The sequence below is a fragment of the Cornus florida genome, unplaced genomic scaffold, assembly GCF_030987335.1.
Source record: "Cornus florida cultivar Cherokee Brave unplaced genomic scaffold, ASM3098733v1 CherokeeBrave_3.0.0_Hap2_Chr07, whole genome shotgun sequence".
NCBI lineage: Eukaryota > Viridiplantae > Streptophyta > Magnoliopsida > Cornales > Cornaceae > Cornus > Cornus florida.
Genome location: NW_026775577.1, coordinates 24,342,598 through 24,356,248, shown reverse-complemented (window position 1 = coordinate 24,356,248; position 13,651 = coordinate 24,342,598). Strand labels below are relative to the sequence as shown.

The following is a 13,651-nucleotide window of genomic DNA, read 5'->3' as shown; positions in this document are numbered from 1 at the left end:
TCATTCCACCTACCGTCTATGTCAAAGGTGAGAGTCAAGAAGCATCCTAGCTACCTAAGATCATTTCTAGCATCAATCACCTCATTCATGCAATTTTAGCAACATAGGGTCATGCTTACACAAGGCAACAACATAGGAGCATGCTTTCACAAAGCAACAACATATAGATTCTCAAGGTAATCAACTTGAAGTCTAAAATGCAACATCAACTAAATATAACAATTTAGCATAATTAGAATATCTAATACCACACATCAAGACATAGGTTCTCTAGGTTATCAATTAGAAATCTAAAAATGTGTAATCAACTAAATATAGCAATTTAGTATGAATGTACTTAACAATATCAAAATGATTCACAAAAATCATAAAACATAGATGTACTTAACAACATCAGAATGATTCATTAAAATCATAAACATGGATGTACTTAACAACATCAAAATCGCCAATAACCAAAACCACAAGTTACAATATAAATATGATTGTTAACTTGGAATTGAATGCGAAAACAAATAGTGGAAGACTTAGACATCTAAGCTCGGAATTTTGCAGAGACCTCAATGGTAATTCCGGGCACTAACCCGCAGGGAAGACCACCCTAAGTGCGCACTATCTTAATGACTTAGAGGACTCACGTCCCCGTACTAGAGCCAAACCCTAGCCATCTCAACTCAACAATATTCCAAGATTCCAAAATTAAACCAAATAAGTTCACAACTTATACATAACTTATATAATGCATGAAAACACCTTCCATGTACAAGTAGGTTGAAACCACACAATCCATGCCTTAGAGTTTCAATTCTAAAATGACATACATAATGTCAATTACAAAGTATGTAATTCACTACACATGGCATCAATATATTCCATAAAGAAAACATGTTCTCATAAATATAAATATAACAACAAAGTTGTCCAATGCTCAAAACACAATAAAGTGAATACATAACAAGTTCAAGTTCATGATTTGAATATAGAAACAACTTTTAAAATACCAATAGATCCATGGAGCCATTAGATAGAATTTAATTAAACAAGATAATCAAATTCTATAAATTTCAAATCAAATTCGAATAATATCAAATTAATATATGTTAAACAATATAGCATGCTCATTACATATATCAAATCAAAAGTATCAAATGAGCAAGATAGCATCACATAGAATTTAATTAATTTAAATTAATCAAATCTCTAGATTTCAAAAGTTATTCAAACGATTCCAAATTAATATATATCAAACACCAACTTATGGTCATACCATATCTCAAGTCCAAAATGGGATACAAGCAAAACACAATTTACTAGAATTTAAATCAAATTAAATTCTTTAAATCTCTAGATTTAAAAACTAATTTAAATTATCCCAATTTAATATACAACAAAGATCAAGTCATGGCCATGCCATATATCTAGTCCAAAATGAGTTATAAACAACTACCATTAATCATAATTTCTCAAATTAATACAATAAATGCATACAAGTTGTATAAGCATAAAAAAAACATGCAAGATAACAAACATATAACCCTATAACATCCTTTACCTCACTAGAGAAGTGTCTCTCTAGAATCCAAGGCAAAATCAACACAAAATGGCAAACCCTTCTAGGGTTATGAAGAGGAAGATGAGGGGAACAAATTGTATTCCCAAGTTCAAGCTTGGAAATCAATGGAAGGCCCTCAAAAATCAAGATCAAAGCTTAAGGCTTTAGGCTCCATCCATGGAGGCTAGGGTTTTCTTTACAAGAGAGGGAGGAAATGGAAAATGATCAAGATGAAATGTGAGTGGAGGGGATAGAAATCCTCCACTCACTATGTGCTCTTACACTACCTCTCACACACACATTAATGCAAGATTAAATTGTGAGCCTACACTTGTCACTCATCCAAGCATCCATTGTATGCTTAATCCTAAGCCTACACTTGCTAACCATCCAAGCCAACAAGTGCACCAATCCTAGGCCAACAAGTGGGTGAATCTTCACCCTCCATGTGTCATCATCTAAGGCCTCAAAGTGTCTCTACACAAATGTCAACAAGTGGACCAATGAGAGTGTGACACTTGTCACACTTTTCAGAAATTGCAAAAAGGTCCTTTTTAAAAATATCCCCCAAATTAAATTGCAAAATGGTTCCTAAGACGAAAAATAATTACTTTACAGTAATTACACAAAAACCCCTAAAGTTAAGAGAATTACAAAAAGATTATGCATCTGTACCCTTTACAAAAAAAGTAAACACTTAGCATGCTTTTCTACAAAAGTGAAAATACACATAATATGGAATTTAAATATCATGGATGCATGCAAAACCGGAATCAAATCCGAACACGAAAAGTGAGGTTATGCTAACAAGGTGACAACCGAGAAAAAGACGAAAGTGAATAGTGTCACAAAAGTGAAAATATGAAAATGACTCGGTTCTCAAAGGAAGTCGTCAATCCAAGGAAAAGAGTCTCGGAAACCATCCCCGAGCACTCAAGATGACACTAAGTGACGAGAAACTGAACTCAGAAAGGAAAAGATCAACGGAAAAAAAAATATCCGTGAAAATCTGAGAAAAAGAAAGGAAGGAAAATGACCGAGTCATTACATGCTCTCTAACGTTTAGTTATGGGATAGTCCCAAAGGTATCATCCTAAGCTAAACATATCCATTTCATATCAAGTAAGCATATACGTAGAAAATGAAATGTAAATAATAATACAAGTCGCAACTACACACGGATGCCAACTTGAAAACAAAATAAGGAACTGGACATATAGACAATAAACCAAGTCGCAACTACATATGAATGGCAACTTGTAAATAAGATTTGAAATCAATAAATGGGATAACTAGTAAACACACCCACATTACCGGTTACATAGCTGTGCTATGCATCTAAAATAAATGGTCGTTTCCGGGCTACTAACCCGCCAAAAACTAACCGATTAGACAATATAAAATAGGGAAACTCATGCTTCACCTGCGAATATCGAGCCCTCGAATTCTCAAATTAAAACCCATGAGTATCTCTCCAAATCATTATCCAATTCCACAAGATAACATATATCAATATATAACAACATTGCACCTCACAAGAGCATATAAACGATGTTATCCACACAAATCATGGCTTAAGGTCCAAATACTATCACCACATACTCATTAATGCAATGATATCAAGTATAACTTATATGCTCATATATATATCATTTTACCTCAAGTAAGCATTTTATTGAACACAAATAGTACAATACTCAATACTATCACATACATATTCTTTTTAAGAGTATAATCTCATAAGGAAGACGGACAATTAACCACATAATCATTTCCAAGAATTTACAACAATTCAAGTGAGGTAAGGAACACATACATAAGGGTAAACATCTTGGCTATCAATGATAATCACAATAATGAATTCCTCTCTTTAAATTATGCAGTGTCAGGTCCGGTTCGCCGTCGACGGTGCATAACTCGAACTAATTCGAAGCTTAAACTACTTTGTCCAATGCCTTGCTCGGGCCATCACCGGCGACAATTGTATCATGGGCGAGTTTCAGAAGGAACGGGGCGAGATTTGGGTGCTTCTTCGGCAACTTCTTATTGATAGAACTCCGATTCAGTGATGACAAAAGTGAAGGAGGTCGCCTTGGGACCGACGATGTGATCTTGGGGTTTAATGCTTCGGATTGGGTGAAATTGGGTCGAATATGGTTGTGAGTATTATCGTTGGGAACGGACAGCGCAAAGCTTAAGGACTCGAGGATGGTGGTTATTTTGTTGTTGCAGGCGGTTTTGGTTGTTGTCGGTGGTGGTTGTTTTGGTGTTGGTGGTAAGTGTTTTGGTGGTTGTTTTGTTGTCAGCGATGGGTGTTTTGGTGACTGTTTTGTTGTTAGTGATGGGTGTTTTGGTGGTTGTTTTTGTTGTTGGCAATGGGTGTTTTGGTTGCTATTTTAGTGGTTGTTTTGTTGTCGGCAATGAGTGTTTTGGTGGTGATTTTGTTGTTGATGATGTATTCAGCGATGGGTGTTCAAGTGCGAGTCTTTGCAGGGATCTGACAATAAGAGGTGATGGCTGTGGGTGGTGGTGGGAGGGCTATGAAGTGGTAGCTTGGTTCGATTTGGTGAACTTGAAGAACTTTGGTTTCGTTGCGAGCTGGCTAGCCCATTTTCGACAGTTTCGTCTTCCTTTCTTATCATTGTGGGTTCATTTAGGGGTAGTTGTGGACGGTGATGGTGATTTGGTGGTTTTGTATACGCACCTGTACCTGTATATAATATTCATATATATGTGTGTGTATATAAGAGAGAAGAAATGGAAGGAAGAAGAGGTGGTGGCGATGGTGGTCAAGAGCTGGTGGTAGTGGTATACTGGTAAGGGGGAAGGGAGATAAAAGGGAAAAAGTTAGTTGAAGGTTAAAATGGTATTATTATTAGTCAATTCACAAGTCAGATGATGGTAATCCGGCACGGACCCAGTTCAGGACCAATGGGGACACCCCCATTGGACTTTTTTTCAGTTTACAATATTACCTGTAGTTTTAATTAAAATTTCAAAAATGCCCCTACTTAATTTTTTAAAATGCCCCCCCTCACATTTTTACCTCACTGATTTCCCCACTGAATTTTTTCTAATTTATATTATTACCTAAAGTTTTAGTTAAAATTTTAAAAATGCCCCCACTCAATTTTTAAATTGGCCCACTTCACAATTATTTTTTTAAATTTGCCTACAATTTTTTTTTTTAATTCTTCGATGATGTCCCCCCTCAAACAAAATTCCTAGGTCCATCACCAATAGTAATGTCTATTTACATGGGGTTGGGGTGTCTTTGTTAACCTTAGTAAAATTAAGGGGTGTTATTGTTCAAATAGTGTTGAAATTGTAGCCAGGTGTCTTAAACTCAAACTTGCAGGGGTGCGAGTGCAATTTACCCTTCTTTATTTATTTAATATTATTTTATTTTCTCTACTGATGTGAATGGAAAGCAACAGAGTGCTAACAAAGGCGCAACCTTTTTCGATATACACAGACTCTTTATACACACACAAATTCTAGGGTTCAATTCCTTTCTTCGATTAAAATTCACACGAAAAAAAGGATTGTGTTCACTCTCCAACTTGTCCCTGCACGATCTGTGTTTATAGTCAACACGTATTATGAATTGCGAAGTTTGCCAACTCAAAGAATTGGTAAGCCCCTTTCTCTCTCTGCAAAAAAAAAAAAACATTCACACACACTCACGCGCACACACACACTTGTACACACTCTTATAAGTTTAAATTTAACATCTTTAATCTGTTTTCGAATGAAAATTGGCAATTCCGTAGTCCATTTCAATACTAGTAATTGCTAATTCTCAGTTGTGGTCAAGAAAATACACTTTGCTTTCGGTGTATAGATACCGTTGTTCATTGATCGAAATCGTAATCTTACATGTTCATAGGAGGTGGAGCACTTCGAGATTCGAGAAGTTATGCGATGTAAGTTAGTGCGTGAATTTAGTTCTTTGTTTTGTTGAATCGTCCGATTCTACAACGTTTTGGTTTTATGCAGTTATATGCATAGTTGGGTCTTAATTCTGCTTATTGTTTTCTTTACTGATATAAACAATTTTAGTAAATACTGAAGTTTTTAAGAAGGATTTGTTTACTTGGCTGGTGATATTGCTAAGATTTGAAATCTGATTCCCAGAACATTTTTGTTTATAGTAATTGTCTCATTTTTTAAAATATATATATTTTTGAATCTATTGTATGTTAAATTAAATCTTCAATGGGATTTATTTTTATATGATATATATATTTTTTCTGGTTCAATGGTGATAGGCTGCATAATGGAGGTAGATGTTCCCCTACCTATAATTAACGTGGAGCCCTAGGCAGGAAAAACATGAATCGTAAGCATAATTATACAGAACTTTTGTTTCCTGTACAAGTTTTAAAGGCGTGCCACGAAGTTATGCTACGGTTAAATGTATTATAGTTATACATTATGAAAAATACTTCATTTTCATAAATTTATAAAAAAGGTTTACATTGACCTTAAATCTTTTTTATTAGAAGTAAAAAGGGATGTTTAAAAGAAACTTGTAATTATAGCAACATAATCAGCAATTCCCATTTTTATGTTTTTCATTTTCTTATCCCCATTTTTTTAATTGTATTTTTGAAGAGAAATACTATACGCATACATATCATGTGCCTTCCCCTTTTGTTATTTATTATTTATTTATTTTATGCTTATATCTAACTGGCATCTTCTTAATCATTTATTTATTATTTTAATTGATCCTTCTACCAGAAAGCCAAAATGCATATTTATTGAAAATATTTTGGATATTGTAGTTTGAAGAGAGGACACATATTTTTTGTGTCTTGATGGAACATGTGTGTATCTTGTTGATATAAGACAAGTAAAAGAGTTTCTAGGCCTTTGAGGTTGCCTCGTTTCCGGTATCCTAATTGAACTTGGTGTTTCTTTTTCCCCTTGCAAAAAAAAACATGCTCTCACCATTGTCCTATCTGGCTTGTATGATTGTTTAGTGGAATTAGTATCCAGCCGAAGTTCATTCTCTTTGAATTTAAATGGAGAAAATTTTTATGTGTGTATTTCAGCATCTGATTTTTTCTTATGTTTTTATTAATTTAATAAAATTTGAATTGGTAAATCAATTATTCCATTAAGTTATCTAAATTCTCAAAAACATGAAGATATGGATGGTTCAAAGTTGGTAATGTCCCTCCCCCTCTAACTGAGAAAGAAAGGAACATTCTTTGGTTCTGTCTTTGTTCTTCAAGGCTGATGGCATTGCATAGACAACGTTGTATCATGATGAAAACTGTACAAAGGATAGTCTAGGTGATAGTTTTTTCCTTTTGTGGCACTGAAGGAGGTTCTTTTCTGAGCTGGTTATATTGTTTCCTCAATTTGTCTATAATCTACTTATGCATATGTCACTATGACAAACAAGGTGAAATAAAAACAAAAAGAAAAGAAAAGAAAAGAAAAACTGTGATTGTGAAGAAAATGGTATGAATCCTCATCAAGTTTAGTTCTCTCATCTCTGTACAGTGCTTGGCGGTTAGTTTATTTCTGATTCCCAGTTCATATGTTTCTAATTAAGGTTATTGTGTTTACATAGTAGTAAACAATATCCCGGTGGTATTATTTTGTGCCAGAACTACTCTCTCTCTCTAGATGCATTTAGTAAAATTTTATATTTCTTCCACTTAAACAAATGATTGTGGTGAATATTTGTGCAGGCATTCTCCACACAATTTTGTTCCATAGGGCTTTAGGCCTTGTGCGGCCCAAGGACATTGATTTGGAACTGTTTGAAATTACATATGTAAGTGATTTTTTATTTTTTATTATATATATATATATATATTTTTTTTCCTAATTGCTAAAAAGTGATGACTAGATTCTATTCTCAGTTGGATGTATTTGGTGTGTGTTGATGATATTTATGGTTAACGATTTTTAGAAAAGTAAATGGAAATGGTTGAAAATTTTGGTATATGATGGATGGCTGCAACTTTTGATGAAATAGTGTACCTTTTTAAACTGATCACAAGAATCCATTCTATCAAAAAGCTTAAAATTTGAAATGAAACTGTGGATCTCTCAAATTGATTTGGAATATGGTGGTTAGGTGCCAACTTTCTGAAAATATTTGGTTTGGGGGATTGGTGATGTAATTGGATGGGGGCAAAAATTTACGCCCATCAGAACTGTTAATGGCTGATCATCTGCTATTTAATATTCCGATCTAATTTTAACAACTTGAAATTAAATTAAGAGAGAAACTTGCCAGTATCATGAGCTGTTTCTTTTGCAATTTTCATAAATGAAACCTTAAGAAACTAACTGTAACATAAGCGAGTAAAGTGACCACCTCTACTCTGAAAATAATATATCACTTCTTCTTAACCACCACCAACACCCCTACCAAACTTAGGCCACCCCTATCTTCATCATCAGTACACCATCATTTGTCCACTCAACCAGGGCCATTCCTTATCAAAGGTAAAAGTAGGAATGAAAAGCCTGCTTTTCCTCTGCATTGGTTTTTACCTGACAATGAAGTTGCATTCCGTTATAACAAGTAACAGGGAGTTTACAATCAACCTTGGGTTCTAGGTTGGTCATTTCCTGACCTTTCCTTTGCACTCCAGCTACAATACAACACCAAGTTTATGATGTAATTGGAGTCCTAAGTCCATTATAGCTGACACCAGGATTATAATCAATGCCTTCAACAATGTGATAGTCGTAATACTGTTGGTACCCTTTGTATCACTACCTCATTGCAGCCACTTCCATTTCCCCATAAATTTGTCACCATCTTTTCCACCTCCAAATTTTTGCTACTTTTGCAGCCACCACCATGCCATTTCTTCATTGGCTCCGGTGACAGTACCACATCGAGATCTATTTTCTACCATTTGAATCTCATCTAGAGTATCACCAATACTACCGCTGCAAGCTCACCTCTCCAACATCATTTTCGATTTTAAAGCCATTGATATTTTTTCTTTAGGTAATTTGCTATAAGGCTATCGTGATCATGACTCCTGCCACCATCATCATTATTTGTGGAACCATGATAGTTGTCTTCTTAAACACCACCACGGCACCAGTGGTCTCCTTTGGCATTCTTAACACAAAACCTTCACCTTAAAATCAGTGTGGAGCGAATATTACAAATAGACTGCCATGACCACTCTTCCTTGAGTTTAACCCCATCATTACCCGTATCTAGATCCGACGCAGATCCATGATGGATATTCTAAGGAAGATCTGCACCCGACCCATTTTGAATTAGTTTCCAAATTAAAATCCAGATATGTTGAATTGGACTTCGGATTAGATCTCGGGTCAAACCTTCTCTATTTCAGGTCCTATTCCGAAGCGAACACAACATACTTCTATTGACCCTTCACAGTTACCAACTAACCTCCATTGGAGTTGAGTTTCTTGTGCTGGCATAATAGTCTGTCTTCTATAATGAATTACTGTTACATGTTTTGAACTTTATACTTCCCCTTACAAATCTTTGTGAATAATTGATTTGTTGCTGGCCTCTGAACTTCTTATATCTTCTCATTTATGACAATTATCATTAATTCTCTGTTTGGTAGAAATGATGACAAATTGGAACGAAAGGAAAGTGGGAGGGATGAAAGAGGTACCCTTGGGAAAATGGAAGAGGGAAGTGGTATGGTGTTGTTTGACCCCTAAACTCTTAAATAATAAAAGTCCTTTTTGTGAATGGGTAAAAAAATTTGCCCACTTTTAGGCAGAATTTTTTAACTGCCCCAGAGGGATTCCTCCTCCCTTCTCTTTATCTTTCTCTTGGCCTTTAAGGTGGACCTCCTCCCTCCTTTTTCCTCATACATTCTCTCCAATTCCTCCCTATACAACGTTGCATGAAGTATTTCTTGGGCAAGGCTAACGTTATACATTATAATATATTAACATTATTTGACAGTATTACCTTCCCCCGCGCGCGCGCGCGCCCCGGGGGGGGGGGGGGGGGGGCCGGGGGTGTGGGCTGTATTTTGAATGACATAGGGTTTTATGGACAGAGAATACTTTGTGGTAAATTGGCAAGGCCCATTAAATGAATCTGATGGGCCAGATGTTTCCTCTGTATTGCAACTTAATTATTTCTTTTGCAAATCTACCTGTGCTAAATTCTTGTGTGCGCACATGTGTGTGTAAAACTGTAAATTTCTGTAAGAAGCATTTTAGCAATATGGCAGGTTGTGCTGTGTTCCTGCTAGTAATTTTAAGTCCAGTGAAATCAAAGCTCCTTGTCATTGTCTGCTTGAATATTGCATCACTTGTGTCATTGAAGCACGGAAGCCAAAGTGCAGGCTGAGTCCATGAAATGATCTAAGCCTTGTATCGGTCATGATGTGTTAACTTATACCTAATTAGTGCATTGAGAACGTGACACTACTGCTTTTCACAGTCTGAAGAATGTCTTCAGAATAGTTTACATGGTTTGCGCCCGAGTAAGTAATATAGTACGTTCAGCTTGCGTTTGGTAGGAGGGAAGGGTGAGGGATGGAACAAGCTTTCATTATTTGGTAGATGGGAGAGGAAGGATAAGAGGAGAGATGAAGCATTCCTGTGACCTGCCATTTTGCATCCTACCAAAAGTGGGAGGAAGAGTAGAGAGGTAAAGAATAAATATTTGTTGGATAAAATAAAGAAAACTTCATAACTGTCATTTAAGCATATTAATTTAAATAATTAATGGTATAACTGTAAAATACTGATATTACCTCTTTCCTTCCCTTCCACTCAACCAGGGATTGGCACCCTCTTCCTCTAGGGATGTCTCTTCCATCCTTCATCATATCCCTTCCCCTCCATTTTTCCACCCCTCCTACCATACCAAGCATAAATTTCCATTTGAAACTTACCTTTTTATTTTGAAGACAACCTCTATCTGCCTGTAGGATTCAAATTTATGCTGGACTCTTGCTGTTGGCATATTAATTGGAGCTAGTGGTTTAGTGATTGCCAGAAATAAAGCAAAAATGTATTCCTTTGTGTGAGTCAGTTGCCTGAAATAAAGAAAAAATGTGTTCCTTGTGTTAGTTGCATTTTAAAATCGTCATTGTTTTGAGATTGATGTTCCAACATGTACAGTGTTTCACTTCAAATTGTATTTCATCCTTTGGGAGTGATTATAGTTGATATTTGTGATATTGGAATTCTTTGGTCTCCATCTTTTTATGCTGTCACTGTTTGTACAGGTGCAATGTGGTGATGTGGAAGTTGAAAAGAAGATAGAGGAGAAGATTGACCAGTTCATTGATAAAGTAGAGAAACATCCTAACAAGAAAAACCAGGTAGTTAGTGTATCATTGTTTATGAATTATTTATAGTTTTATATATGCAGCTTGGAGTTGCAGTTATGTTTTTCGTACTGCAAAGCTGCATGTTCGCACTCCATTGTTGCCTTGTGTGATGTAATTGGAACCCTATGATCATTTATTGATTTTGGCTGCCATCAGCGTGTTTGTTTTGTAACACACTCCCCCAACCAAAGAAATAAAGGTTCCGCTTCCCTTGAAGCATAAATGTCTCAAAATTCAATATGTTATTTCTGCTATCAATTTCCTGATCTTATTTCTTTCCTAATATGGTTAATGTTCACAGTTGTAGTGTTATGTTTAGCATGTCTTATGATGTGCATATTTGTGGAGATTGTAGTGCTTTACACAGTTCTCTTGCATTGCACATCTCATTTCTTGGTTGGAGTTTATGTTCTATCACCTCATTTCTTTTAATAATATTAAAGTTGTTACACATTATATTTCTATTAACAGACTTCATGATGCAGATATGTTTGTCTTTCTATGAAGTGAAAAGCAAACAGGCGACATGGTTTAGCAAAGTTGAGCGTCTACACTGGGAACAATGGTACATTAATTTGAATGTGGTGCAACACCTAAAAGCTCATTCTGGCAAGTCTCATCATTCCAAAGTGGTAGTAGACCCAGGAGGTAAAGTTTGTTATGCTGCCTTTTGTCTTTAGTAATGCTTCTCGTTCTCACAAGAATTTTAACACCCCTCCCTCACGTGAATGATTACAGAGAGTAGTGCATTGGAGGAGAGAGGTGTACGCCGAGCAGCACTAGAAGCATCTCTTCGTGAGGTTTTGTTCCAGATAATAAAATTTGTGAATGAGAAAAAGGATCATGTTCCCGGTGTACCCAAGGAGGGTGTTTCCTTTCCCTTCGAAATCACTCTCTCAAGGTGAGCTTGTTTTTTCTTCTTACATTGTCTTGTTGATGGTTATTTTAATATATTTGTAGTTTTTTCTAGTATTTAGAATATAATATACTTACTAAAGGAAAGCTGTCATTATTTGTTCTCTCTTTAGAATTTCACACTTGAAACTTTATTATTGTTTTTGATGAAACTATTTCTTAATCTATTATTCATAATGAAGATCCATCTTGAGAAATTATTAAAATATATGCCTATAGAGTTTGTGTGTTCAGGAATTTTAGTATTTTGGCTGATTTCATCTCTTGTTCTTGATACTACTTAATGTCATAACCTATTCTTTGTAAGAAGGAAAACCGTATCTTTATACTATTACTTTTTGTGTTATGAGTACTGTTGTTAGGTGTTTGAAATATATCTAAATCTAGTTATCAGGCTACCGAATTAATAGTGTGCTCCGCCTTTTGTAGTTCATCGGATTCAGCATTTGGGATGGACATGTTTAAGAGAATGCTCCAAACCGGGCATCCAACCATGCTTAGCTGATAATCAAAGCTTTCAAGCCTTCTGTGCTGTAATGGTTTCTTTTGTGTCATGATGCCTCGTTATGTTTATATGGTAGCTTGATAACCCTGTCTGGAAGATCGCTGCTGGGATGAGCAGAAACTTGATTATCTATAATAAAACTTGTTTATATGTACATATGTAACTGCATGCATTGCTTATAATATCATATAATACCTCACAGACTGGTCCGGGATTTGTGATATTATGAAGAAGGGCCTACATGCTAACATTCATTGCAGAATTCCGGCTCACAGAAAATGAATCTGAGCAGTCTCTCCGACTAGAGTTGGCCTCCTATGTGACGAAATGTTTGATGCATGAGGTCGACAATGAACTGTTGTGCTCAACTTGCTCCTCTTCTTTATAACTAATTGGACATGGGACTAGCTCAACGGGGTATAGAGTGTTGGTTAAGAAGTCTTATTATATTAATTTGTTTGCACCTTGAACAGCAAGAAAATTTTCTGTTCTTTGCTCGTCTCTCTCTTTTTAACCGCGCTCTTTTGATTTTTCGGCTCTGTTTATTTCGACGAAAAATATTCTTTTTGAAAAATATTTTTCTTTTTCAGGTAAAATATTTTTTTATTTTTATTTTGTCAGTGTTTGATAAAGGTTTACTTCAAGGTTGAGGTTGAGTTCATCGGACGAGAAATGTAAAATAATTTGTTGAAAATTTATGAATAAATTATTTTTGTTAAATTTTAATATATTTTTTTCTTTATAAATATTTTACGACAATCAAACATCAGAAAATAAAAAAAAATATTTTACATGAAAACGAAGGAAGTTTTAATATCTTTGTTTTGTTTTCTAAAGTAGTTCGTTTATATACATATAATCCGTATGCGCGTGTGTCAGTATTAATAATCGTTTGTGTGTGTGTGTGTGTGTGTGTGTCAGTATTAATAATCGTTTTACTACGTATCAGCAATATTCTCTTTATGAACTTTAAGATTGATAGAAAGGATATAAAGTCAATTAGAAATGAATGACTTAATGATAAATGTTAATACAGTTGGTAATTTTTTTTATAGGTTATACACCTGTGATTTAATTCAAGTTTTATGGGACAAGGGGAGCATTAAAGTATTTTTGAGGTAGAAATGATAAAGGGATCGAGTCTCCTGAGAGTGTTGTGGGAGTTCTTTGTGAGGGGAAAAAAATAAAAAAAGGTACTGTCACTTTTGGGAAAAAAAAATAGAAGAGGAAAAATAAAAACTCAATTTATAAGCTCTTTTAATAAATGAGCCGAGTTCAAACAGTGTTGGGTTCGGCTCGTATAGGTTCGTGAAAAAACTCTTTAATAAAAGGCCCATATGATTCATATACTCTTCC

At 35.2% G+C, this 13,651-nt stretch overlaps 1 protein-coding gene across 1 annotated transcript; it reads left to right on the top strand.

The window, feature by feature from the left end:
- Positions 1 to 4,979: 4,979 nt before the first annotated feature.
- On the top strand, positions 4,980 to 12,792 carry LOC132266813 (autophagy-related protein 101). Its single transcript, XM_059767793.1, is given in 8 exon segments — positions 4,980 to 5,187; positions 5,442 to 5,478; positions 7,261 to 7,346; positions 10,771 to 10,866; positions 11,361 to 11,523; positions 11,614 to 11,776; positions 12,220 to 12,277; positions 12,279 to 12,792. Coding segments are annotated over 8 exon segments (705 nt in total). The 5' UTR covers positions 4,980 to 5,154; the 3' UTR covers positions 12,348 to 12,792.
- The last annotated feature ends 859 nt before the right edge of the window (positions 12,793 to 13,651 follow it).